General features: G+C 34.8%; 1 protein-coding gene and 2 long non-coding RNA genes across 8 annotated transcripts; all 3 read right to left on the bottom strand.

Annotated features, from left to right (window-relative positions):
* Positions 1 to 120: 120 nt before the first annotated feature.
* On the bottom strand, positions 121 to 3,586 carry LOC112165876. 5 transcript variants are annotated; one of them, XR_002923023.2, is made up of 8 exons: positions 3,336 to 3,586; positions 3,151 to 3,249; positions 2,537 to 2,690; positions 1,912 to 2,311; positions 1,134 to 1,366; positions 966 to 1,042; positions 607 to 800; positions 121 to 497 (listed from the first exon to the last, which is right to left on the bottom strand). It is a non-coding gene; the product is annotated as an uncharacterized LOC112165876 (long non-coding RNA). The 5 variants fall into 5 exon arrangements; XR_002923022.2 differs by lacking the exon at positions 966 to 1,042 and adding an exon at positions 2,788 to 2,890 and having other exon boundaries at positions 3,336 to 3,585; XR_002923024.2 differs by having other exon boundaries at positions 991 to 1,042; positions 3,336 to 3,585.
* Positions 3,587 to 6,960: 3,374 nt separating this feature from the next.
* Positions 6,961 to 11,973, bottom strand: LOC121048877. Its single transcript, XM_040506053.1, has 7 exons — positions 11,815 to 11,973; positions 11,400 to 11,449; positions 9,934 to 9,988; positions 8,935 to 9,150; positions 8,665 to 8,715; positions 7,846 to 8,516; positions 6,961 to 6,975 (listed from the first exon to the last, which is right to left on the bottom strand). Exons 4-7 carry the CDS (start codon positions 9,146 to 9,148, stop codon positions 6,961 to 6,963), a joined length of 951 nt encoding a protein of 316 aa, XP_040361987.1. The 5' UTR covers positions 9,149 to 9,150; positions 9,934 to 9,988; positions 11,400 to 11,449; positions 11,815 to 11,973.
* Positions 11,974 to 15,628: 3,655 nt separating this feature from the next.
* Positions 15,629 to 19,028, bottom strand: LOC112164394. Of its 2 annotated transcripts, XR_005799866.1 has the most exons (11): positions 18,599 to 19,028; positions 18,431 to 18,513; positions 18,171 to 18,331; positions 17,780 to 18,010; positions 17,524 to 17,583; positions 17,280 to 17,384; positions 16,942 to 17,194; positions 16,155 to 16,407; positions 15,905 to 16,054; positions 15,787 to 15,828; positions 15,629 to 15,659 (listed from the first exon to the last, which is right to left on the bottom strand). It is a non-coding gene; the product is annotated as an uncharacterized LOC112164394 (long non-coding RNA). The 2 variants fall into 2 exon arrangements; XR_005799867.1 differs by lacking the exon at positions 15,787 to 15,828.
* Positions 19,029 to 23,553: the final 4,525 nt, after the last annotated feature.

Genomic DNA, 23,553 nt, shown 5'->3' with positions numbered 1-23,553 from the left:
TTACGTCTAAATGTGGTTAAGCATAACTTAGTCAGTTATCTACCAGATGAACTTGTTATGAATGCATATGTCTCTACTCAATGAGTTACACATGGTTTTGCATGTCCATTGAGATTGATGTTGAGCATCCGGTTCCTATATACATACTCGACACGGTCTTGCAAAAGCCACCATATACACACCCATTCTTAGTACACACTAGTAATAGTGCCCGCGCTTTGCCACGGGATTTGTTGTTGCTAATAATTTACAATAATGACAGAATGATAAAATGAGAGAGTTTCATCTCTCTAAAATTGTTTGGTTTACATTGTTTGACAACATCAAGTATTATGGGAACTTCCCACTGGGAAGCAGGGAATGCTAAAGTAAAGGAATAGAAATGTTGTAGCAGCTGTCCATCATTTTGCACATAGAAAACCAAGGCCTCCGTTGTCAAGTAAATTGACAATACCATCTGTAATTGCAGCATACAACTTGGCATTTTCACCTGCAACCTGATGGAGGAACATCGTAAGGAATATTGGATGGAATGAAAATAGCATACTGAATCACGCTATTACATTTAAATGTTTAATCCTCACTTCTGGCTGCAAAATTACATACCTTCTATGCCTTTTTTTGGATCTAATAATTCATCAAGAATATTCGGTGTTGGACGCATTGCTGACAACATAATGTAAACGTTGGAGGTTGATTTTTATATCTCGCTTTTATAGACTCATTCAACCAAAATAATGCATTGCAATGACGACATTCGAAAATCTTGTCTCCAAAATCTGCATAATTTCTATGAGTTCCTGTAAACCACATATAGATAAATAAATAAGTGGAAAATAATCAATAGAATGACAAACTAATAACATAGCATTGTAAAAATGGTTTACATATATATGAAAGAAAAAATATATATATATATATATATGTATAAATTTATTGAAAGAATGTTTGTTATGAAAATTTACGTTTAAAACAATAAATAACCATTACGACTTCTATTTCTTTGATATGAAGCCTGACCAACGCTCGATGCAGTTGAAAGCTGAACAAAATTAGAAAGATTACTGTTTATTATAATGCGCTTTTACTACATTTTGACAACTAAATGAGTTATACAAATGACAATGTCTTACATTTTTTTTAGTGTGTTCACGCATTCTACGTGTTCTTGAGCATGATGGACCAGCTTCTGGAATACTAATAGAAGTAGATGAAACCGTTGCAGCATTACCAGCTCTTTGCTTTTGTCTTTGTTGCTCTTATTTGACGAATTAGTTAGAGGTTTGAGAAACAGCTGGATCCTCCTCACTTTCTTGTCCACCCAAAAGAAGATGTACCTTCTTTTTTCTTTGTCGTAAGGCCATATCTGAACAGAAATTGAATCATTGTTAATATACACCAGACATGTTAACAATACTCGAAGCATCGACTGATTATATACGATTCGTAAATGTTTTAAATATAACAATCAATTGCATATGAAAATATTACACACTAAGAAACATAAGAAAGAAAGAAAGAATCAACTCAATGAACGCCTCAAAAGTCTTAAACATAATTGAATCATTTAAGACGGGAACTTGGACTTGGACAAACGAAAAGAATAATAATTTTGAACTGCTTTCTTTAACAGGAGCTTCCATAAGAGATGAAGATCCGACTTTTAATTGGCAACAGGATATCAGTAAAGACTCTTCACACGTCCTCTACATATTTTAATAACATTGCATCGTTCAAATAGGACAATAGCTTCTTAAAAGATGCCTAAGAATTCCAATAACAATAAGCAGCATTTTCATGCTATGCTTCACTACAAATCAGATTATTACTAATAACAATATACATAGTACAGAGAGTTTAAAAAAAAAAATCAATTTTAGTGAAACCTGCTCATTCTAATATTAAGCTCACCTTTCTTGATGAATTGCTGACTCATTATCAGCTGCAAGCATCTATCATTAATAGTATAAGCGTCATTCTCCATTAGCTGCAATCCAATTTGTCTGGCATTATGTTTAAGCTTCTTCTCTTTGGAAATCGAATACAAATGCTTCTTCGTCTATTCTAACAGCTTTTGCAACGCCTTAGCATGCTTCGCATGCTCTTAAATGGAATTTTCGAGTGAATCCATATATATCCTCTTTCCAATTGTTCCTCTAGCTGCTTCTAGGTTTGCGATTTTCACTCTTCTGCTGACTTCTCTGTTGTATTGACCGACTTCTCCCTTACTTCCATAACTTTCCCCAGTAAGGCAAAATGATCTTTGCCTTTGTTTGCTCTTTCTATGCTGTGTTACTATCAAGGTCAGAAGCTGCAAAATCAGCATGATCAAATTTTTAAGATACTTGAGAATGAGTCTCAGAATAACAACTATATAACTATCCACAGAAATTTGATCCTTTCTCAAATTCCATAACATGCAAACCAAATCAGTTAATCATTGATTTCAATTCAGCCTTATTAATGTTCATATGCATCCAAATCAAAGCAAAAAAAAGGTCAATTTGAAAACCTGGAAATGGATAATTAAGCATACTTGAATATGGGATTGATGTGGGTCATCATTTTTGCCTGATCTTTCAGCAAAAGTTTAATTCAGTATATCCATGTGAATATGGCAGAAGCTCCTCTACTTCAATCATACTTGTGCTTCCATTTTCCGTCTACTGGTTCCTCTCCCATGCTTGGCGCTACATTATTCAGATCAACATCAAAATTAAGTATCAACATTGAATTCATTGGATTGAGATTTTCAAGTAACAAAATAAGAGAATAAATGAAAGTTACCAATAGAAAGTGGCTTTTCCTGTAAATTTTTTAGTATTCCATTTCCACATCCACTCATCTTTTTTCTTGTAAAATCTTGGGTTTTTTCAGGTTTTGCCTTGAACTGAGATATTATTGTATAGGAAGTATACCCAGAAACCGAGAAGACGAAGAACATTAGAGGAAAGTGGGATTAGATTCCAGAATAATAGATCCAACCAACATTAAATTTGATAGACAAAAGAGATTTCAGCCGAAAAAGAGGAACATAATTTATGTCAAATGGAGAAATTGAAGAAGCAGAAAGTGAATTACTTTTACTGATAGAAAACATAAACAATAGACAGATTCAAAAGTGTACAGAGGAAGAATTAGAAAGGCTACCTTTCTTGGCAAGCAGTGGTTCCAAACTGAGGCTTGGTAAAGTTGTTGCCTATGAATCTATGATGAACACATCGAGAGCAGAGGAGGGAGGAAACACATCTGTAACGATAAATCAAAGTCGATCAAAATTACCGAAAATTTAAACAAATAAACAATGAAATTGAGAAAGTTAAGTAGATGATTACTGGAGATGAAGTCGTCACGGCGGCGAGGGAGGCAGCGATCGTGATGCTCTGGAAGCAGTTTTAGCTCACCGTTGTCAATTCTATGCAGAAGAGGTGTGAAGATTTCCCAGGCCGCCTGATAATCAGCACAACAAATTAGTCGACGGAGAAATGGCTGTAGCAGGAGATAGATGTTCCCAAATCCCAAACTAAGAGGAGGAAGTGCTGGGTTTCAAGTTTTGGTGCAACTAACTTGCACACGTGTAACCTGATTCCTAAAATTTGTCTTTTATGTCCATTTTCTCATTATCAGAAATATGCATGGACTGATGGACACATTGCCAGTATTGTGCAAGGTTTTTCTACTGCATTAACTCTCCACCTCCATGATCAAAATAGTTGGCCCAAGGTGATTGCTTCCTCTTTGATGGATCAATTCCTGCGTATCACATTTGTGTTCTGCATACATAAAAAATCAATGCTCAATCTACAAAACCAAATAACCGCCAAAAAAAAAATCTACAAAATCAAATCAACAATTAGTGCAGCATTTTACCATGATTGTCCTACTCTTGGGCTTCATTTTCCTGACACCATTCTTCTATTCTCGATTAGAAGTTTGAATTCTTTTCATAGGCATTTTCTCATTATATGGACAAAGAGGTTTTCTTTGATTATTTTTTTAGCATATAGTATGATTAGTACTGTGCAAATTATATAAAGGAAACATTGAGTAGTAAACGTTACAAAATTTGATGAAGGAAACAGAGATTTATGAAGAGGAGGGACTTTACAAATTCTGTAACACATCTTTATATACAATGTTTTTAGTATATTTGTTTGGTATATCATTGTTGTTATTTATCAAAATTTTTAGACCATCTTTTGATGTAACTTTTGATAGTGCGACGTATAATTGACCATGAGTGAATACAGGTTCAGGTAGATATATGCCTACTTGATTTAATGATTGGCCTTGACTTTTGTTGATTGTCATTGCATAACATGGTCTAATTGGAAATTGACGTCTTTTCAAAATGAATGGCCATTTTTTTTCAGATGCAGTAAGAATAATTCTAGGTATGAAAAATTTTTGTCCTGTGTTATTTCCTGTTAATATTTTTGCTTCTATCAATCTATCAAATAACTTTGTTATTATTAATCTCGTACCATTGCATAAGCCAGAGACTTGATTCAAGTTTCTTAATAACATGATGGGCATTCCAATTTTTAAAGTCAATTTGTGTGAAGGTAGTCCATTAAATTCAAGTTTATTTAAAAATTCTGTAGGATATAAAAGATTCATATTTTCATTGTTTCCAGAGTTTAACAAAATGGTGTCTGAACTTAAATAAGTAGTTTTTTCACCCGGTAATAAATTTATAGCATAATCATTTATATCCCGAACGGTTGAATTTCGTGGTGTAACAATAGCACGTTCTTTTAGATAATCAAAGTTATTATATTTAATGTTAAAATTTGGATAAGTTGCAAGGAAAATTGATTCTATTGGATTTGTATAAGAGTTAATGAGTAAGTCGTCCGGAATTTCGATCCAAGATGTATCTCTATCATTTGTATCATGAATTGAACGTGTATGACCTTCTCCGATTTGCAATATCCAATTTGCAAAAGTTGAAATTTTCTGTTTTTGCTCTATAGTTAAATCATTTTTTGATAATCTCATGTTTTCTGTCAAATTGAATATTTTAAATGATGACCACATATATGAACTGTTTAATGAAGCTTCAATTATTTGTTCTTTAGTTCCTTCTGGAATGACTGGTAAAATTTGTCTAAAGTCTCCACCTAATAAAAGAGGTTTACCACCAAATGGTTTATCTGTTTGCGTACTGTTAACATGTGATAGAATGTCACGGAGAGATTTATCTAGTGATTCAAAACAATGCTTATGACACATTGGAGCTTCATCCCAAATAATTAAATCTGTTTTTTTCAAGTAATTTTGCAAGATGAGTGCCTTTTTTTATTGGACATATTGAGGAATTAGTCAATGTGAGAGGTATTTTAAATCGAGAATGAGCTGTTCTGCCTTTTGGAAGTAATAATGATGCAATTCCAGATGAAGCAACAGCTAAAACAATTTTTCCTTCAGATCTCAGTTTACTTATTATTGTATGCCACAAAAAAGTCTTTCCAGTTCCTCCACAACCATGAACAAAGAAAATACTTGATTTTTCTTCTTCAATGACTCTAATAACTTCATTGTAGACAATTTTTTGACAGGTATTCAATTGGCTCAGAAAGTTTGTATGTTGATGCTTTAATGCAAGACAATCGTAATCTAATTCTTCTCTTAATAATCTATTATTCAACTCTGACATTTTATTTGCATCAGGTAGCGGTAGTTGATGATCTTTTAATGAACTGGATGAAATGTTAAATAGTTGTTCTAATTCAAATAAAAGGCTATTTTTCAATTCTGACTCTGGTACGATTAGATTTGGAATTCCGGATTCAATTCGAAGTTTGTATAAGATATCATCACACATATTTGACCAATGTGAATCAAATAGCATTTGAGGATTGGCGACATCACAAAACAAAATTATTGTAACAAAAAGATGGCGCATTTCTGAAGCTGTTGCAACATGTGAAGAATTTGTTAGTGCTTCAATCCATTCTTTATCATCACCTAACAAACCCAAAGCTCGACATGCGTCTTGATAAGAAGAATGTATAATGCCGTTTACTGTTCTTATTGAATTGTAATTACAACAACCTTTTTGAATATTTAATAGCATTCTCATAAAATATAATTCACCTAATGCAGGATGTATGTGTGCTATTCTGCCAATGGTTTGATATTGTTTTCTTGGTGCCCAAAATTTTTTTCTATTGTCCCATACAAATTTAGTTGGAAATTCAGTGTAAGTTAATTCTCGTGCTTCTGGATAAGTTATATTTGCTTTAAACCATCCAGTGAGCGTAGTATCTTCTGTACTTCTATATCTTATTATTGATTCAAGAGAATCAGTTTCATTGAAAATGATATTTTGTTCTAAAGGCATATGAATTTGTAAATGTTGAACTGAAGGATGTCTAGAATGAATTTCATATTCAAATAATCTCCACACAGATTCATGAGGAGTTAGGTAACGACAATTAAGATAAGTCTGAATTTCATCATTTAGATTTTCATGAAACATAATTCGAGCTCTATCTGGACCTTTATTTATATATTTAAATAAATATTTGATCAGCATAGATTGGGAACATGATTCAACATTGATATGAGCGTTATATCTCAATAATAAATTAGAATTGTATGGTACAACAAAATTATTGCCGATATGTACATCATCTTTTACTACAAATCTTGTGTCGTCATCACGACGTCTGTATGTTGGTGGCATATTTATTTCAAATGTAGTGTTTGTGTTGTATGGTTTTGGAAAAAATTTAGAACATTTTCCATCTCGCATGCAAGGAGATTTTGGATTTATTTGTCCGCAAGGCCCATGAATCATGAATTGGCTAACAATTTTAAAAAGTTCTGGATTGGTATCTTTTTCTGGTAATTCAGCTGAGATAATAGAATCTATATCAGTCGCTGTATAACATTTGTAATTTCTTTTCAACCAAAATAGCATATGGGCATGAGGGAGTCCTCTCTTCTGAAATTCTACCGTGCAAACATCTGTATTGAAAAAGGAGAAATGAAAATTTAGATATACTTATTTTTGGCACATTTATAAAATTAAACTTAAGTTAAATTTCATGGAAATAAAATAAATTTGACAAAAAAATGAACAAAAAAAATATGTACAGTGAGGTTTTTTACACTAACGGACTTACCTGCTTCAATTTCTCCAAAAGGTTCTCCAGATTTAATATATGTAATCATATCATTTAATTTCAATTTAAAAATTCTTGAAATTATGTCAGGCCTATCTTCTTGTTTATATCCAGGTTCATTTTCAAAATATCTCAATATTTCTGGCCATTTAACATTGCAAGTAAAAGTTATAAATAGATCTGGATTGCCATATTGTCTACAAATTGCCATTGCATCTTGATAATTGTTGATCATGTATCTAGGGCTTCCAGTGTGAGAGCTTGGTAAAAAAACTTTTTGTCCTAAATTACGACCTTCATTGATTCCAGCTGAAGATGCAGTACAAATGTCTTTGTAAGCTTCACTTCTTAAATCTCTTTGATTTTTTCTAATGTAGTCCAAACGATGTTCTTCAATAGTTGCATAAGAGTCAACTAAAAATTGCTGAAACAGTCGTCCACCTTTTAATAAAGTGTTCGCTTTGTTATTTCTATCTTGAATCTGATATGCAATAAAACTTCGCATTGATATCTTATCTCTTTTCTTTTCACGATTTGTTGCAGTTGCTTGCATTCGTAGATCAGGTTTATATCCATCTTCACCATATGGAAAAAGAATTGGGTATTGTAATGACATGTACTTTGGATGTATTTTGAAAATCCGCTTTAAATGTCCGTCGTTTGATTGAATGACTATATATTTATTTGAATTGAATTCTCCAATATCACCAACGATTAAACCGCTAATTTCCTCACTTGTTGGTTCCTCATATTGTTTACTATCAGTTGGTTGGCGACTAAGCATAGTCACATTGAATGAAGGCAAAGAATTATCTTCAAATTTATCTCTGATCATTCGATAAGTTTTAACCAACTCATTAATTTCATCAAACATCTTAATCAATCCTTGTACAATATCTGGTTTTATTTTTTCATTGATATGAGAAGGATCAATAGCGTTAATACGATTTGCAACCTCATTTTTTGTATCATAGATGTATAATTGTGCATATTTAGGACATTCACCATCAGGAGGCAACATAGAACCCATTAAATGATGTACTTGACCATTTATTTTGAAGACATAAGGACCTGATCCAACGTTTACACCATGATCAATTGTTGCTCCCATTGATGTAAAAGAGAACATTGAATTGTAAACTCTAATATTATCTCTGAAAAGCCTGCTTTCTGGACCATTTTCTGGATTCAATAGATGTTCAAGAAATGCCGGTGTTGGGTTTGATTGCTGAACTTTGATTTCTCCTTTCTTACAACAATTTGTATAGATGATGGGTGCATTCTTGGACTTTTGTTTGTTTGCTTCTTTCAACCAAAAACGTGCGCCACAATGATTACATGCAAAAACATTGTCACCAAAATCCTCATACTTCGTAGTCATTCCTGCAATTGTAAACATAAAGATAAAAGAGTTAGTTCTAAGTATCAGACCGACCAAATTGAACAAATGAAGGTCAGAATCATGTTGTTCATTGGAATTAAATGTTCTGTGAATATAAAACAGTAAAACTTGAAATAGAAAACTTAAAACCTTGTCTACTCTTTTGATATAACCCCTGACCCAAAAAAGATGAACCTCCAACTGCATATAAAATTTAAAAATTGTTACTCACAGTATTAATTAATATAATAATTTTGCATACAGTGCATAGAAAAAATTTGACACTGATTTCATGAACATCTATAATCTGAAAGATACTACTTATTAAATGTTGTGATAATATAAAACAACAGATCAAGCTCTTATGTATATTGTCTATTAATTTTCTTTTGCAAATATTGAGTAACTGCTTGGAATTACCTATTGTACTTTCAGTCTCATTGCATGAGTTTACACATATATCCCCTGGTCTTGATGAGCTTTCAGCCAGACTCTCAGCATGATATAAATTTGCTGAGCAGGGATCTCCATCTAAGAGCCTTCTTTTTCTTGTTGTGCTGCTCTTGGATAAATTTACTGAGCTGTGATCTTCTAAGAAGCTTCTTTTCCTTGTTGTCCTGCTCTTGGGAGGCATAACTGCGTTTAAAAATATGTTTTATCAACACAGTTTTATTTAAAAAGAGAAGCAAATTGAAAATGTTTTTTTTTTTTAATTTATTTGCTTGAATGTAATATACACTCTATTCATATGTATCCATCAGGAAAAAAAAAACATTTTTTTTTCTACATAACATTAAACACGTGTGTAATGAAAATTGTAGTATCGCTGACATTATTTCTACATACAGCAAAAAGCAATTAAACTGAAAAACGGAACTCAACAAACAAAGCATAAATAGTTCCAAATAAATAATTTGCTAAATATAAATATACGAAATTTGTTCAGGGGTTTTACTGTACTAAGAATAGAATTTGATGTTATCATGGCTATACATACCATAAACTCAATACAGAAGCAACCTAATTTTTTTAGAATTCATACCTGAATAAGAATAAGCAAGCAAGATGATACTGAGCAATAGACAAAGAAACAGTTGCAGAAAGATAGTACCAAAATTCTTTTGCATAAAATCTTCAGAAATCAAATAAAACAACTATGAAACACTAAAATTAATTGTAAAGTTACTAACAATAACTATAATACAAAGTTTCTGCAAGCCAAAATAAATAAATAAATAAAAAACTGTAACCTATACCAAGCTCATCTTTGGTTCGATCGAAGCACATAGAGAAAAGCCTTAACTACATGCCTTGATTGAGCCAAAGAAGTTTGTATCAATCACTCTATTCTCAGACCTTGATTTCCCTATTTTTAAACTCTACACTCCCTCCTTTAATATATAGTGTAATTTCACATACCTGCACTCTATATGTTTAGATTCCTTGCGCAACGTCCTCTACAATTAATAACAGCCTGTTTGATAAGGCAGCGATTAAAAATCAAGTTCCACGTGAAAAAAGATAGAAAAGAAACTGAATGTGATTACCTAAAACAACATTGAAATGATACATAGAAATGATAAATAACATTTAGACACTGAAATGAAATGTTACATAGGAAGCAGGTACACACTGAATTTGAGACGAAATCCAAATCAAACATATACCTCTTCTTCTATTGAAAGCTTCCTCGCACACTCTATGAAAATAAAAGCCAAAAACATTTGACATTGTCAACTTACCAAAAGAGGAATTGTTTTTTTTTTTTTTTAATGAACTGTGTCGATTTAAAACAACGTTGGAAGTCAAATTAAACAAACACTGATAACACTGTGTCACTCATCTACGAACAAACATTGATAAAATGCAAATCTTTTACCGTCCAGAAATAGTGAATTACACCTAAAATTTGACTACATAATCCAGTGATTTTTTTTTTCTTTCAGCCCATGGATTTTCATACAAAATGAAGAAACAATTAAGAAGTTCCTTATGTACTTACCAATATCAATACTAAAGAAATTAAACCATAGTCAATCAAACTAAATAGAAGAAGCCAACTCTCAGACCAGCAACATGAAATAGGCAAAAGGCGGTAATCGAGACCTTAGAAACTAGACGATTATTCTTAAGTGAGGTTCTTTGTTTGTTGAAAATGCAAGCAGATAGAAAACACTAAAATTATCAGAATGAAAACCAAGAGTTGATGAGCACTTTTTTAAGAGTAGAGAGAATTGATTGAACATTTTAAAAATGAATCTCTGTATTGTAATGTTATGCAGGAAGATGCTAGTAAGCCAGTAGAGATAAATAGTTAAGTAGTATTTTGTTATTTACACACGATCTTTGGTTTCTGTTTTTAGATCATGCGTAGTTTGTTAAAGAAAGAACAAAATGAACACATGAGGTAGTACTAAATTGATTATTTCAATACCATCTATCATATTGTTTTACGATCTATGAATTGACAAAACCAAGGTAAACTAACAAAAGAGTACCAAACAAATTTGAAGTAGCTAAAGACCTCCTGACTTATCATAAGATATGGTTATACCTGCTGAGTTATCATAAGCTACGAAAACTGATTCCCTTTTTTTTTTTTTTTAAGCTTTTTAAGCTTTAACTGTTGCATACATTCCGAAAGTAAGATCAACCAAATCCAACCATCATTATGTACAAATCATAATCGAGGATATCATTAATGAACACACAAATTACTCGATCACTTTAATTTCAAAACATTACATATATTCTGGGATCAAATTGAATCATACTAAAACTCAAAACCAGAACAAACAAAATTTTCAACTGATCAACTAAACAAAAGTAAATACAATGAAACACAGACAACAACAACGAATAAAATTTACAGCACAACAACAAACCTCTTTTCTTTGTTTTCAGTCCAAATCTCTCCCCCTTCAATATGTACAATCTGCAAATTAAAAACAGACATCAAAAAAAAAAAAAAACGAAACTCAACCTATGAACAATACAATTAAAAATTTTCAAATTAAAAAACAAAAAAGACAATAAGAATAACTGAATAACCCAACTCCTTCTGTAAATCAATTCAATTCCAGATTACTAACAAAAATTCATTCATAGTAATCACAAATGGAAAAACCCTCTTATCGTTTTTTAAACTGTAACTTGCTGATCACAGAGTTGTAACCACTTGCACTAAGAGCAAATAATCCAAAAGATACAATAATCAATTTATCTAAAGTACAGTCCTAGATAAATAATCAAGACAAAAACTATAGACAAAATCGTTACTGGGTTCTTCATTTCTTTTACCCTGAAAGTCCCTTGCAGTTTATTTAACCACTTCTGGGTTTGTCTTCTTTCTTCTCAACTTTTTCTTCTCTCCTTTCTGACGATTGAGGGCGAGGGACTTTCTTCGAATTGCGGCGGCCCGTGCTGACGGATGGAGGTCTTCTTCCTCTCTGGCTCTCTTTTGCTCTCTCTCTCTCTCTCTCTCTCTCTCTCTCTCTCTCTCTCTCTCTCTCTCTCTCTCTCTTTCTAGTATGCTTCTATCACACCCGATCTCTCTCTCTCTGGATCGTTCTTCCCTATCTCTCTGGATTTGTTCTCTATCTGCAGATCTAGGGTATTGGGGACAGAAGCGTGGAAAAAGATCGGGCTAGGGTGAATGGCCGATTGTAATTAAAAGGAAAAGGAGGACCATATCGTCTTTTCATCATCGGCTCGGCTGGAGCCGGTACTGTTACTAAGCCGATGATGAACAGTAAATCCCGCACCCTCCTTTAATATAGAGTATAACTAGCAAGATTGCCCGCGCATTGCGGCGGGTTTTTTTTTTTTTTTGAATGAAATGAAGAAGTGTTGCTTGAGGTAGAAAAGATATTTATACATTCTCAATATTGTTTCAATCAATGTTACTACCCTATACAGTCAATAAGCAATTGGATCAGAAAACAATAAGTTGGGGGTTCTGTAATGATCATAAACTAACAAATATATCAACAATTTAAATATATTTGATCCATTTAGTCGTATTTGATCAAAATTCAGAACACTTAATTGTCTAAAGTTAGTCATTTCAAAAAAAAAAAATTGTCTAAAGTTAGTTGTACAGTCAATAATGCAAGATACAAAAATAGTCAATCTAAATTTGTCATAAGGCTGGGTTGTTAATTGGCTTTCATTAATTGACACCCCAAAATAAACCCAAACCAATTACTCCAATAAATGTTTATGGCAATTCAAAAGTTGCAGCTCAAGGAATACCAGCTAAATGACTGACTGCATTATCTCAAACCAATTAAAAGGAACCCAAAGTGATTAAACATGTTATCTGAAACCAATAGAAGGAAGCAGAAGTGAATAGTCATGTTATTTCAAACCAAAATACATACAGGAACCTGCTATTAAGAAACTCAAATCGATCAAGTCACACACATATACACAATTTGACAAATCCACTACTGAGAAACGCTCAAACTTTGCAAATTTAAGAAGCAGTATCATCTTTGAGCCACAGACAATCTCACCAGTTTCAAAATCTCTTCCAATTCAAAATATCAAATTATATAGCACATGTTCAAGTTGACTTCTGTAACTTGAAAAGAAAAGATCTATTTCAAGCACAACATCCAAAACATCTATTTCAAAAAAAAAAAAAACCGATCCAGATTTACCAATCATACCTCAAAAGAATAAACTGAGCAGTTGCAAGTTTGAGATTTTGAACAGGAAACGTGCAGTGGAATGTCTCCGTCCCTCTCTTCTCCTTCTTCCCCGTTCTCCTCTCTCTCTCTCTCTCTCTCTCTCTCTCTCTGCACTGGGCGAACAACAAAATCCGAAAAGAAAAAACACTTTTTTATCGTGGGCTAAAACTGATCTTGATAGTCTGCAAGATCTGATGTCGGTGTACAGATGCTGGTGCAAATTATTTCCAAAAACAGAAAGAGCAAGAACCTACCTTTATCCTTATCCAATTCAAGGTCAACGACAGAACCATAGCAAAACATCTCAACCAAGGGCAAGACCGTCTTTCCAACCCTCAGGATCTGTTCCCTACTGTAGCCCTTAGGAACAGTGGCACAGTGGAACTCAACTTTCGTATATAGTATAAACTTGATGCCATTGCTGGAAAACATATGGTAGTTATTAAGCATTCCCAACATTTTAGCATATAAATATCCCATAGGTTTAGCAACTACAATTCATAAAAACATTCGTGTACCTAAAACTTTGCGCACCAATTTTTCCGAATTCTCTGATTGTTCTTTTCACCAACTTGTCTTCTTCTTTCAATTAAAACTGGAAATTAAAAATGGAATAATAATGAAATCGACAAACAAAGCACAAATCATGAGAAACAAATAACAATGTGGTAAGACATCGTGGCATTGCTTGTATTGATATGACTTGAATTGCACTTTGTATATGTACTATCTATACTTGTTATTGAGAATTTGACAATTTGCCAGAAACTGACAGCATAATCAATCTATAATCCATATATCAATATACCAATTTATACACATGTACATAACAGAATCTTCATACAAACTAACTACTGGAAAATGGGACATCAATTATCTTCATGAAAAATTGCAGACTGAGCTTAATTTGAAATTCTTAGTTGCGAGGGAAGATTTTGGCAAACATGCTTTAATCCAGTAGCCGAAGAATTCAGAAGGGGTATCTAATCTCAAAGGATACTGTAAAAACAAATACAAAACAATGAGCCTGAAATTCAATTGGTCAAAACACAGATTGAAGTTATGTCCTAATTGAATCTCAGGCTCATTCTAGTGTAGCTGTCCTTACAGTAATCTTGAAGATTACATACTCCTTCTGATTTCTTCCGCCACAGGATTAAAGCATGTTACCCAAAATCTTGACCGCAACAAATAGGTTCAAATCACAGTCAGTGTACAGATTTTAAACAAACACAACTGATGTTCATTATTTTGGCTACAAATGCATATTCAAATCTAAATACTATAAACGACAATGAAAAATTGAAAAGGAGAGAAACAAAATAATGACCCGACCATATCACTGGCAGACCACTTCATCTTTTCGCTTGCTTCGCAAATCACTTCATCTTTTTGGTTGCCATTCATCTGCTGCTCAAAACAATTGCATGCCTACATATCCAGAAGAAGAAATAATCAACACACATTATCAAAAGGAAAACAGAAAAATAAGAACAGGTGGAACATTTTAGTTATGTCCTATTCATTACCTATTTAATCTCTTTTCCCAGTTTCCTTCTTGCTGTACCCAAACTTTCTCCTTCTCTTCAGACCTTGCAGACCAATTTCTTACAACAGTAGCATATGAAACCTGCATACAAAACCAATCACAGTTTAACATTAAATAGGAACAGTTTACCTGCGCTTTGCCGCGGGGTTTGTGGTTGATTAATTTAGTTGTAGTAGACTAAGAGAAAATGTTGTAGGTAACAAAAACAAATTGACACAGTTAACAATTTAGATTTGTATTAAGCTCTCAATCAGATCTACTACAATCTCAAATCCAATAATAGATTAACCAAACTTGCAGGGTTCAGTATAAAAAAATCAGAACCTTGCTTATGGAAAACCTAATGATAATGATATATTTACAACACCAAGCAGAAAAATTGATATGACAAAACTGGAGCTGCTTTACTCTCACATGTCTAAGCGTCTAAACTGGAATCTTCAAGCCTTCAGCAAGGCACTTTCTTCTTCTTTGAGTTTTATGTCATGGTTATTGATCACATTGCTCTAAACACCAGCCAAATCTATGTTTTTCATGACCAAGTCCTCCTTCACTTTCTTTGGTTGAAGGTGAAGAATACCTTGCTTATATTTCACCTATCTCAGCCAGTGTAATATAGACTCATCTAATCCCTTTGCCGGGCCAACATAACTAAATTTGAAGTTTAGAGAACCTAAAATATTTCTTAGCATCTGGTAAAAATTTATTTCAGAAAGGCTTACAGAAGAGAACGGAAGCTTTGAACTATCAATCTAGAGATCTCAGAAAAAGAAACATTATCAAAAAATTTCTAAAGATTTAAACTTGAGCATGATTTCTCTGACAACTCTCATGCTAAATTCAACAAAAGTCTAGAAAGCAAGAACACTTGCCAAATGAGGTCTTCTTTGCCGAATCTATTCCTGCACAAAAAAAAAAAAATAACATGCATCAAGTAAAAACCCAGAACCCGCCCACCTAATTACCCTAATCAAAAGCAACTGGAGAAAAGGAACAAAAGCAATGCATTGATAATCTGACCACAATTACCTTGATCAAAATCCAAATTCACAAATCGCAAGCAACAAAGCTCTGTCCGATGCCAAAAAAAAAAAAAATTATAAAACCCCCAAAAAAGAAATTAGTGAGAAAGAGCTGGCAATAATACCTGGGTTGCACCATCAAAAACTCCTCCAAACGACGACTCTATCTCTCGATCATGGAGGAAAACATTGATGTAACAATCGGTTGTAGCTGGGTTGCACCGATACGAACCCTCTCTCTCTTTTTCTCTCAGCTGCTTTCTTTCTGCTTCTCACTGTCGGGGAAAAAGATCAGAGAGAATGAGAAATTGTGGAGGGACAATCCACTGAATAAGCCAAATTCAAATTCAAATTCACAGATGAAAAGCAACAAACCTAACTCTCTCAATGTCGTTTATACGGCTGTAGAAGACACGGAGGAATCAGTAGTGGCACGATTGGGATCAACGATTTGGGTATTTGGGTGTAACAGTGGAGGTCGGTGCAAACAGAGGCTTCCCGAAGAAAGAGATGCAGTAGAGGTCGCTACACCGAGAGGTTCTTTTGATTCGACAAAATACAACCCAACTGTCCAAGAAATCACCACTTTCCTCGCTCTCTCTGTCTCTCTCTATCTCTCTCCACCTCTCTGCAGCAAAGAAGCAAAGACACGATAGCACTGAGAACACCCAGGTGTCGACGCAAGAGACAGGAGGCAGGGTTACATTTTAAATTTCTAGACAGCTTCTCTTCTATCTTAGCAGGTATTTATGATAAGAATCTTGGACTCTATTGATCCAGACCCCAATTATTAAAAGTATTTAATATTTTTCGTATAGTCATATGGATGAAATGGTTATCTAAACAAACTAACAAAGTAGAGAACGGTTCAGAAGATTTTGACAATCTCTATGGACAAAGCAACTCAATGGAGCTCAAGCTCAAGTTTCTTATCAATCTCTATGGCATTAATTGAAAATCCAAGGGATGCAAAATTACAATAAAATGCTCAGACAAAATCTGTCATGTAAAATTTTCAAATAGCAAGACAATAGCAAAAGCAATCTTAGTCAATGACCATTAATTCTAGAATTGTCCAATTACACATGAAAACAAACAACAAAACTTAAACAAAGATTATGAAATATAATCAGAAAACAAAAACTGGAAATCAAATAATCACCTTATAGAGAATGTTCGCCTATCGGGTTGAGAATGGACTATGATTTAAAGCCGGATCATAGTCCGTATCCCAAAAGAGACACCAAGAAGACAAAATTTGCTCCTCAAACTTTTGGCTATCTGAACAATGATATTGCTGCTCTTCATCCTCTTCTTCATCCCCTGATTATTAGGAAGAGGCAAGGCCCTGGTGTATCGTCTCTAAGTCCATCACAATCTTGAACCCCTCCTCTTCTCTTTCCCACCCCAGCAACCTACGATGACATCAAATCAAAACTGAAAATCTCAAATCCGGCAAATAAATTTTCAAATCTGGCAAATAAGCTTAGGAAACCAAACCTCTCCTACTCGTTTTCAGCCTAACCTCTCTATCTCAGAGCCTGATCGATGCTATTAACTGCCATCAAAACCTAAATATCAAGGTTTCTGGAGAGTTCTGTCTACCTGATTTCAATTACAAACATGATTAGGAAACACAGGAAATCTTCCAGTTACAGTAAAATCATCTGAAACTCTGTGGCTACCCTGTTTACTCAACATATGATCCTGACATGCACAGTCCAGAAGTTCCAAGAACACTCACCTTCAATGATATATAAATCAATAAATGGAGCATATATAAATCCAAGTCTCAAATGTCTTCCTGAACAATAACATCAGTGTATAAAAACAAATAAGAAAACCTATAAAAATCAAAGTCACACCCAATAAAACAAACAAAAATATGGATTCTTGAAATTGCTTAGCAACGAATTCGCGCTTTTTCAAAAAAATTACAACTGAGGAATGCTTTCACATAAAGATCAAAACTTTACCACAATCCAGATGAAAAAAGTTACCTTCTTGGCTGGTCGAAGCTTCTTGATCCAAGCAAAGTGGCCTCCGATTGAGGAAAGAGTTGAAAGCAAAGATCTTTGGAAGAGTAATGGGTGGCTTTCTGTAACTGAAGCTTTGGGTGCTTCTACGGTGGACTTTTCTGGTAGCCAAGATGATAAGCATCTCAGAAACCATAACGGTTTCTTCTTCTGGGTTCAATCTCCGATCCACTACTTCTTCGATGGGCTAAAAACCTGCACGACTGCACCACTGTCAAGTTGAGAGGGAGGAGGAGCGAGAGAGCGAATAAACCTGAACCTTCCTCTTCTACTGTTGGCGGGTTTTTATCAATCAATGACATATCAAGATTTACACTAATTTTGAAGAATTTTTTTGAAAAAAATAAGTCGATACCTCTCAAGAAAGCGAAAGCTCATCCCTGAGCTTATCCATGCAAGGAAAATTCAAGCTTGAGCACGAAGCACCAGACCTCTCACCCTTCTTCTCATCTTCTCATGTTTTCTTTTCTTCATTCACAACAACAATTTCAGGCTCTACCTTCTCTTTCTCACTCTCTGCCCATCATTTCAGTAAAAAAGAACAATGAAAGAAAAAATTGAGCATTTAAATTTCAAAATAGGGAAGAAATTAAGAAAACCCAAAGTGGTTTGTACCTTCTTTTGTAGTTTCTTCATTATCAAGGTCAAGAGCAGCCACTGGGATTGAAACCGGGCTCTTTCGCTGAACTGTCTGCTTTCTGAAACACCCACAAAATTTTGAATCAAACAAAAGAAAGAATATAATTTCAATGTTTTCAATTAGATCAGTTCAACAATTAATACCTTCTCGATGAATCAAGAAGAACCCAAACTCTATCCAGCTTTGATCGATCAGTAAACCCGATAATCTGGCTCAGCAAATATTACTGTAGATAGACGCCTCTCTCCATGTAGATAGAATCCGAATCGTAGATGCCAACGAACAGTACCACCTTCTTCGCTCTCTCTCTCTCTCTCTCTTTCTCCACCTCTCTGTGCAGCGAAGTAGCGAAGACTGAGCAGCAGACCAGGTGTCGAGAAGAAAGACGCGGGAGTTTTGAGACGGTAGACAGGTGTCGGGTAACAGAGAAAAACAGGTGTCGGGTAACAGAGAAAAAAATGAAGGAGTCATGGAGATTTGTTTGCGATTGGAAATCTCTTCTTCCCTTCTGCTTTCTTGGTTCTCTCTCTCACTCTATTGATCAAAACAACCAAATTAGTTTCTGTGCGAGGTCAAAGCGGTGCGAAGAGGACAAAAGTACAGGTGAGGGTAAGACGGTAAATGTCGTGAGAGGTGGCAGGGGCAACAACAGAAACATACTGTTCATAAGGAGTTGCTTAGGAACCGTGCCTATGAACAGTAACCCACCTTTAGTATATAGTAAATTTCTAATACAATTGATCATATTCTTATCAGCCCGAACCCTGTGAAGACAAGTTATTTAATGTTGTGAATGAATTTGGTAAGACTATTTCGGATCTCAATTCGTAGATGCTAGTCCTTTGTTAATTCTGTTTTCTATAGATTATGGATACAAATCCGTCAGAAAATCAATCGTTCTTTGCCGGGCTCTGTTTCCCTAAGACATTGCCCTCCAAAATTTCATCTTCCACCTCTATGAAATGGTGAAACCATGTTTATCTGTCTTCCGATACATCTCTGACATTCAAATCACCACAGATAGTCATTCCAACTTGCTTAAAACCACTGATTCTGAGAGTATTTTAGTTTCCCTCCCCGCTTTCTAAAATCAATAACAATGAGCGAAATGGAGAATGAGTCCTAATTAATCCAAGTCCTTACAGCACATCCTAGCTTAATCGACAACCGAGTTTCATATTCAAAACCAACAAACTTGATGTCATTTAATTTAGTAAGACTATAAAAAATTTATCCCCTTTATTGATAGGATCACAGAACAACACAACTGAAACATTATCTTAGCATAGGATCACAGAACAACACAACTGAAACATTATCTTAGCATAGGATCACAGAACAACACAACTGAAACATTATCTTAGCATATCATTTTCATATATTAACAACATGTTAACAGAGATGCATACATAGCCTCTAATAAACAGTAGCTCGGCGGATGAAGCAAGGTGCTCCAGGATCCTCAGAACTGGATCCACTTCATCTGGTCCTCACACACTTGTTCTTGCATGTGTATGCTCTAAAATCCCTACAGAAGAAAAAAGAAGAAAAGAAAAAAAGGCATTTTCAGAACAGATTCACTGACCTGTTAAACCAAGAAAATCTGAAAATGAACTCATAAGCTCCCTTCTATTCTAGGAGCAGCTGAAGTATGATAGAATACAAAAGAATACAATTTTAAATAATGTATAACTTCATTTAAAGAACAACAAGTTAAACAACTATTCAAACACTATTCAATCATCAGAAAGCAAATAGTGAGAGTTACAAGGAAAAACATCTTTTTGCCTTATTATTAAAGTGATTGAATTAAGCAATTAAAATGCTCACACGTATTATGCAACAACACCTTTTCACATTATGATATAACATCCATTCATGCACACATCTAGAGTGAAAAACAGCTAAATGAAGATGCACAGTATTATGCTCAATTTCCTAACTTTAAGAATTTCGGAGACCATGGACAGTCATTGCATTTTTTGAGTGTTTACAGACACAAATATTCAACACCAGAACTGAAGTGACATAATACACATGCCCATGTCATCTCGAAAACATCCCAAAGAGTGGAATTAAACATGATACACATTTTCGAAACTTAACACAGTCCATTTCAATGCAAAAGATGATACAGTAATTCAACAAATTTTGCATGATTTAGTTCCAGGGGCATATATAAGTTTACTTCTTTCAATTCATTTTTCAGTGGAATAATAGGGATCAAACAATGAGTAACAAAAATCGAAGAGAATAAATTAATCACACAAAATTTGTTGGGAACCAATTGCAGTGGAGTCAAATGATATTAGCAATCATTTTAAGTCCATAGGACTATCAAAAACTAGAAGAATCCACCAAGTCTAAAGGAAGAAAAGACTGTTCAAATTTTCAATCTCTGTATCATTTTTTCCATCTTCTGTTGGTGTTGCACCATAATAGAAGATGACTGGTATATGATATGAGATCATATCATCTGAGTGTACTGTGATGTATTCTAAAGCTCTATGAAGACAGAAGGAAAAATACAAATCAAGAGAAAAAAAGAAAGAAAGAAAAGGTATATGGAAAATGAAGAGATCGAACTTCTTTAATATTGCAAACAGCGGTCAACCTGCATAACTCTTAAGTTTGTAAACCTTAACAGCATAGTATAACATGTGATCTTCTGCTGATACTTAACAAAAGAGATGCTTCAACTTCCTTTCTGTGTCTAACCATCTTGCATCAATTTCAAAATGGGTTCATATGGTCCTCGTTGTACCATATATCTACTTAGGCTAATCAACACTCTAGTCTCTGGTGACCACACATGAACCAGGTCTTCAAATGAATCCCATAAAATTGAATCCTCACATTGACGTATCTAGCAAACTCTCCAAACATTAAAAGAATGAAAATCTAATGGTTAAAAGCCTAAACGTACACGGTAAAATACAAAAGATAGTAAAAGATTGTTTTAGTTTCAAAGGGATAATCAGAATTTGAATGCATAGATCAATTATACAGGAAAACAAGATTCTCTTCGGGTGCAGTCATGTAATGTACAACAAATTATATAGGCAAAGTTTAATACTTATGTTGTGGTATAACATCAAGCATGTAGAGAAGCCATTTCTTAGTACACCTTTCTAACTACAAGGAAATGTTGAATGACTTGTAACTTTTTACCCATATTTAAAGTCACAAACTCAAACTTACAAAAGTCAATAGTACATTCAACATATATTAAGCAGAGTGAAAATGAGGAGCAACTAACCTGAATTTGGATGCAGAGAGTAATCATTTACTGAAGCCAAAGTAGACTCTCTTCATATCCAATCATTGACTGTCTATCCATATGAATCTCTTCGATCTTCTCTTGATTATAATAACTCCTTACCAACTTCACCCTCCTTTCAGAGTTAGAATGTATCTCCAGAAATGTACCAGTTTCCATAACCCAGATTGACTTGACGTCATATATTTGCTCAGGCTGATTGGAAAACTTTTAAGTTAAATAGCTTAGTCCAGGAGTTACCCACATCATATTCCCTCATGACTAGGAATGAGCAAACGGGGGTGGGGGGCGGGGTACCCGTGGGTTTTCCCCGCATTTGTCAAGCGGGGGCGGGGGCGGGGGCGGGCGTGGGGGTACTTATTTCCCCCGCGGGGGTGCGGGGGCGGGGTTTCCCATTACCCATGCGGGTTCCCCATTTTGTTTTTTGTTTTTTTTTTTTCCAACCTGGGCATTTTTATAATTTTTCTTATTTCTCATGAGGGTCCGACAGTTGGATCTTCGTATAATTGTGAACAGACGATTCAAAAGAAGATCCGTGAGGATTCGACCGTTGGATCGTCGTATAATTTTGTGAGGATGATTCTAAAGGCGATCTGGGACGATCCAACTGTTGGATCTTCACATAATTTTGAGAGGATGATCCTAAGGGCGATCCGTGAGGATCCGACCGTTGGATCTTCGTATAATTGTGAAAAGATGATTCAAAAGGTGATCCGGGAGGATCCGACCGATGGATCATCATATAATTTTGTGAGGATGATTCTAAGGGCGATCCAGGACTATCCAACCGTTGGATCTTCACATAATTTTGAGAGGATGAACCTAAGGGCGATTCGTGAGGATCTGACCGTTGGATCATCGTATAAATAGGTAAAGATGATCCTTTAGGTGATCGGGAGGATCTGACCGTTGGATCTTCTTATAATTTTGAGAGGATGAACCTAAGGGCGATCCGTGAGGATTCGACCGTTGGATCATTGTATAAATCGGTAAAGATGATCCTCTAGGTGATCTGTGAGGATCCTACAGTTGGATTGTCGTATAATTGTGATTTGTGGATTGTTTTTTGTTAAAAAAGAAAGGAAAAAAAATCAAAAATATAGAAAATAAAAAATTTCAAAATAGAAAACAAAAAAAGTTCATATAGATAAAATGGCAAATGCGGGGGCGGGGAATCCCCTATTTGAAAATATCCCCAGATGGGGAACGGGGGCCCGAGGAAAACTTGAGGCAGGCGCGCGCGGGGGGGGGGGTGGGCTGCGGCGGGGGAATCCCCTGTTTGCTCATTCTTACTCATGACCCACATATCCATAGAGCCAGCATTAGTATCAGCCTGACCAAACACATACAAGCAACCTCTAAGAACCCTTAGATGTCTGAAATAGTCACCAGCATAGTGATCCTCAACAACAGGCAGCGGCATTGTCTGGAACTCCTCATCTACTAAATCAAAAGCAACTATAGCGTCATCAAACATCTCCAGCCAATGAAGTGCCTCATTTAAAATAGTGCCCATGATTGTCGTTGATGAGGCGGAATATTGGGAATCTTGAATCCTTTTCCAAGAGTTGGATTTCGACGAGAAGATGTGGATCTTGGCTTCCTCTCCCTCCTTAAGTTTAGAGTTGGCTACGACAATCTTATAGTCGTCGGTGGCCGAGATATACCCAAAACCATTGAAGACTTGGAACTCACCTTTAACACCTGGATCAGGTAGTTTTTTGAAGAACCCAGTTGATGGGTTCCATACATACCTCGATATTCCCTGCCCATTAAAAGTTGCAAATACCAAACCACGGCATGAGGAGTGTATGAAAA

The sequence above is a fragment of the Rosa chinensis genome, chromosome 5 (genome assembly GCF_002994745.2).
Source record: "Rosa chinensis cultivar Old Blush chromosome 5, RchiOBHm-V2, whole genome shotgun sequence".
Classification (NCBI taxonomy): Eukaryota; Viridiplantae; Streptophyta; class Magnoliopsida; order Rosales; family Rosaceae; genus Rosa; species Rosa chinensis.
This window is presented reverse-complemented; position numbering and strand designations above follow the sequence as displayed.

Coding starts and splice junctions, on each gene's coding strand:
- LOC121048877 (XM_040506053.1), bottom strand. CDS start 9,148: ATGCCTCCCAAGAGCAGGACAACAAGGAAAAGAAGCTTCTTAGAAGAT. Junction 8,716..8,934: donor TGAGACTGAAAGTACAATAG/GTAATTCCAAGC, acceptor TTTTATATGCAG/TTGGAGGTTCATCTTTTTTG. Junction 8,517..8,664: donor ATATCAAAAGAGTAGACAAG/GTTTTAAGTTTT, acceptor TTACAATTGCAG/GAATGACTACGAAGTATGAG.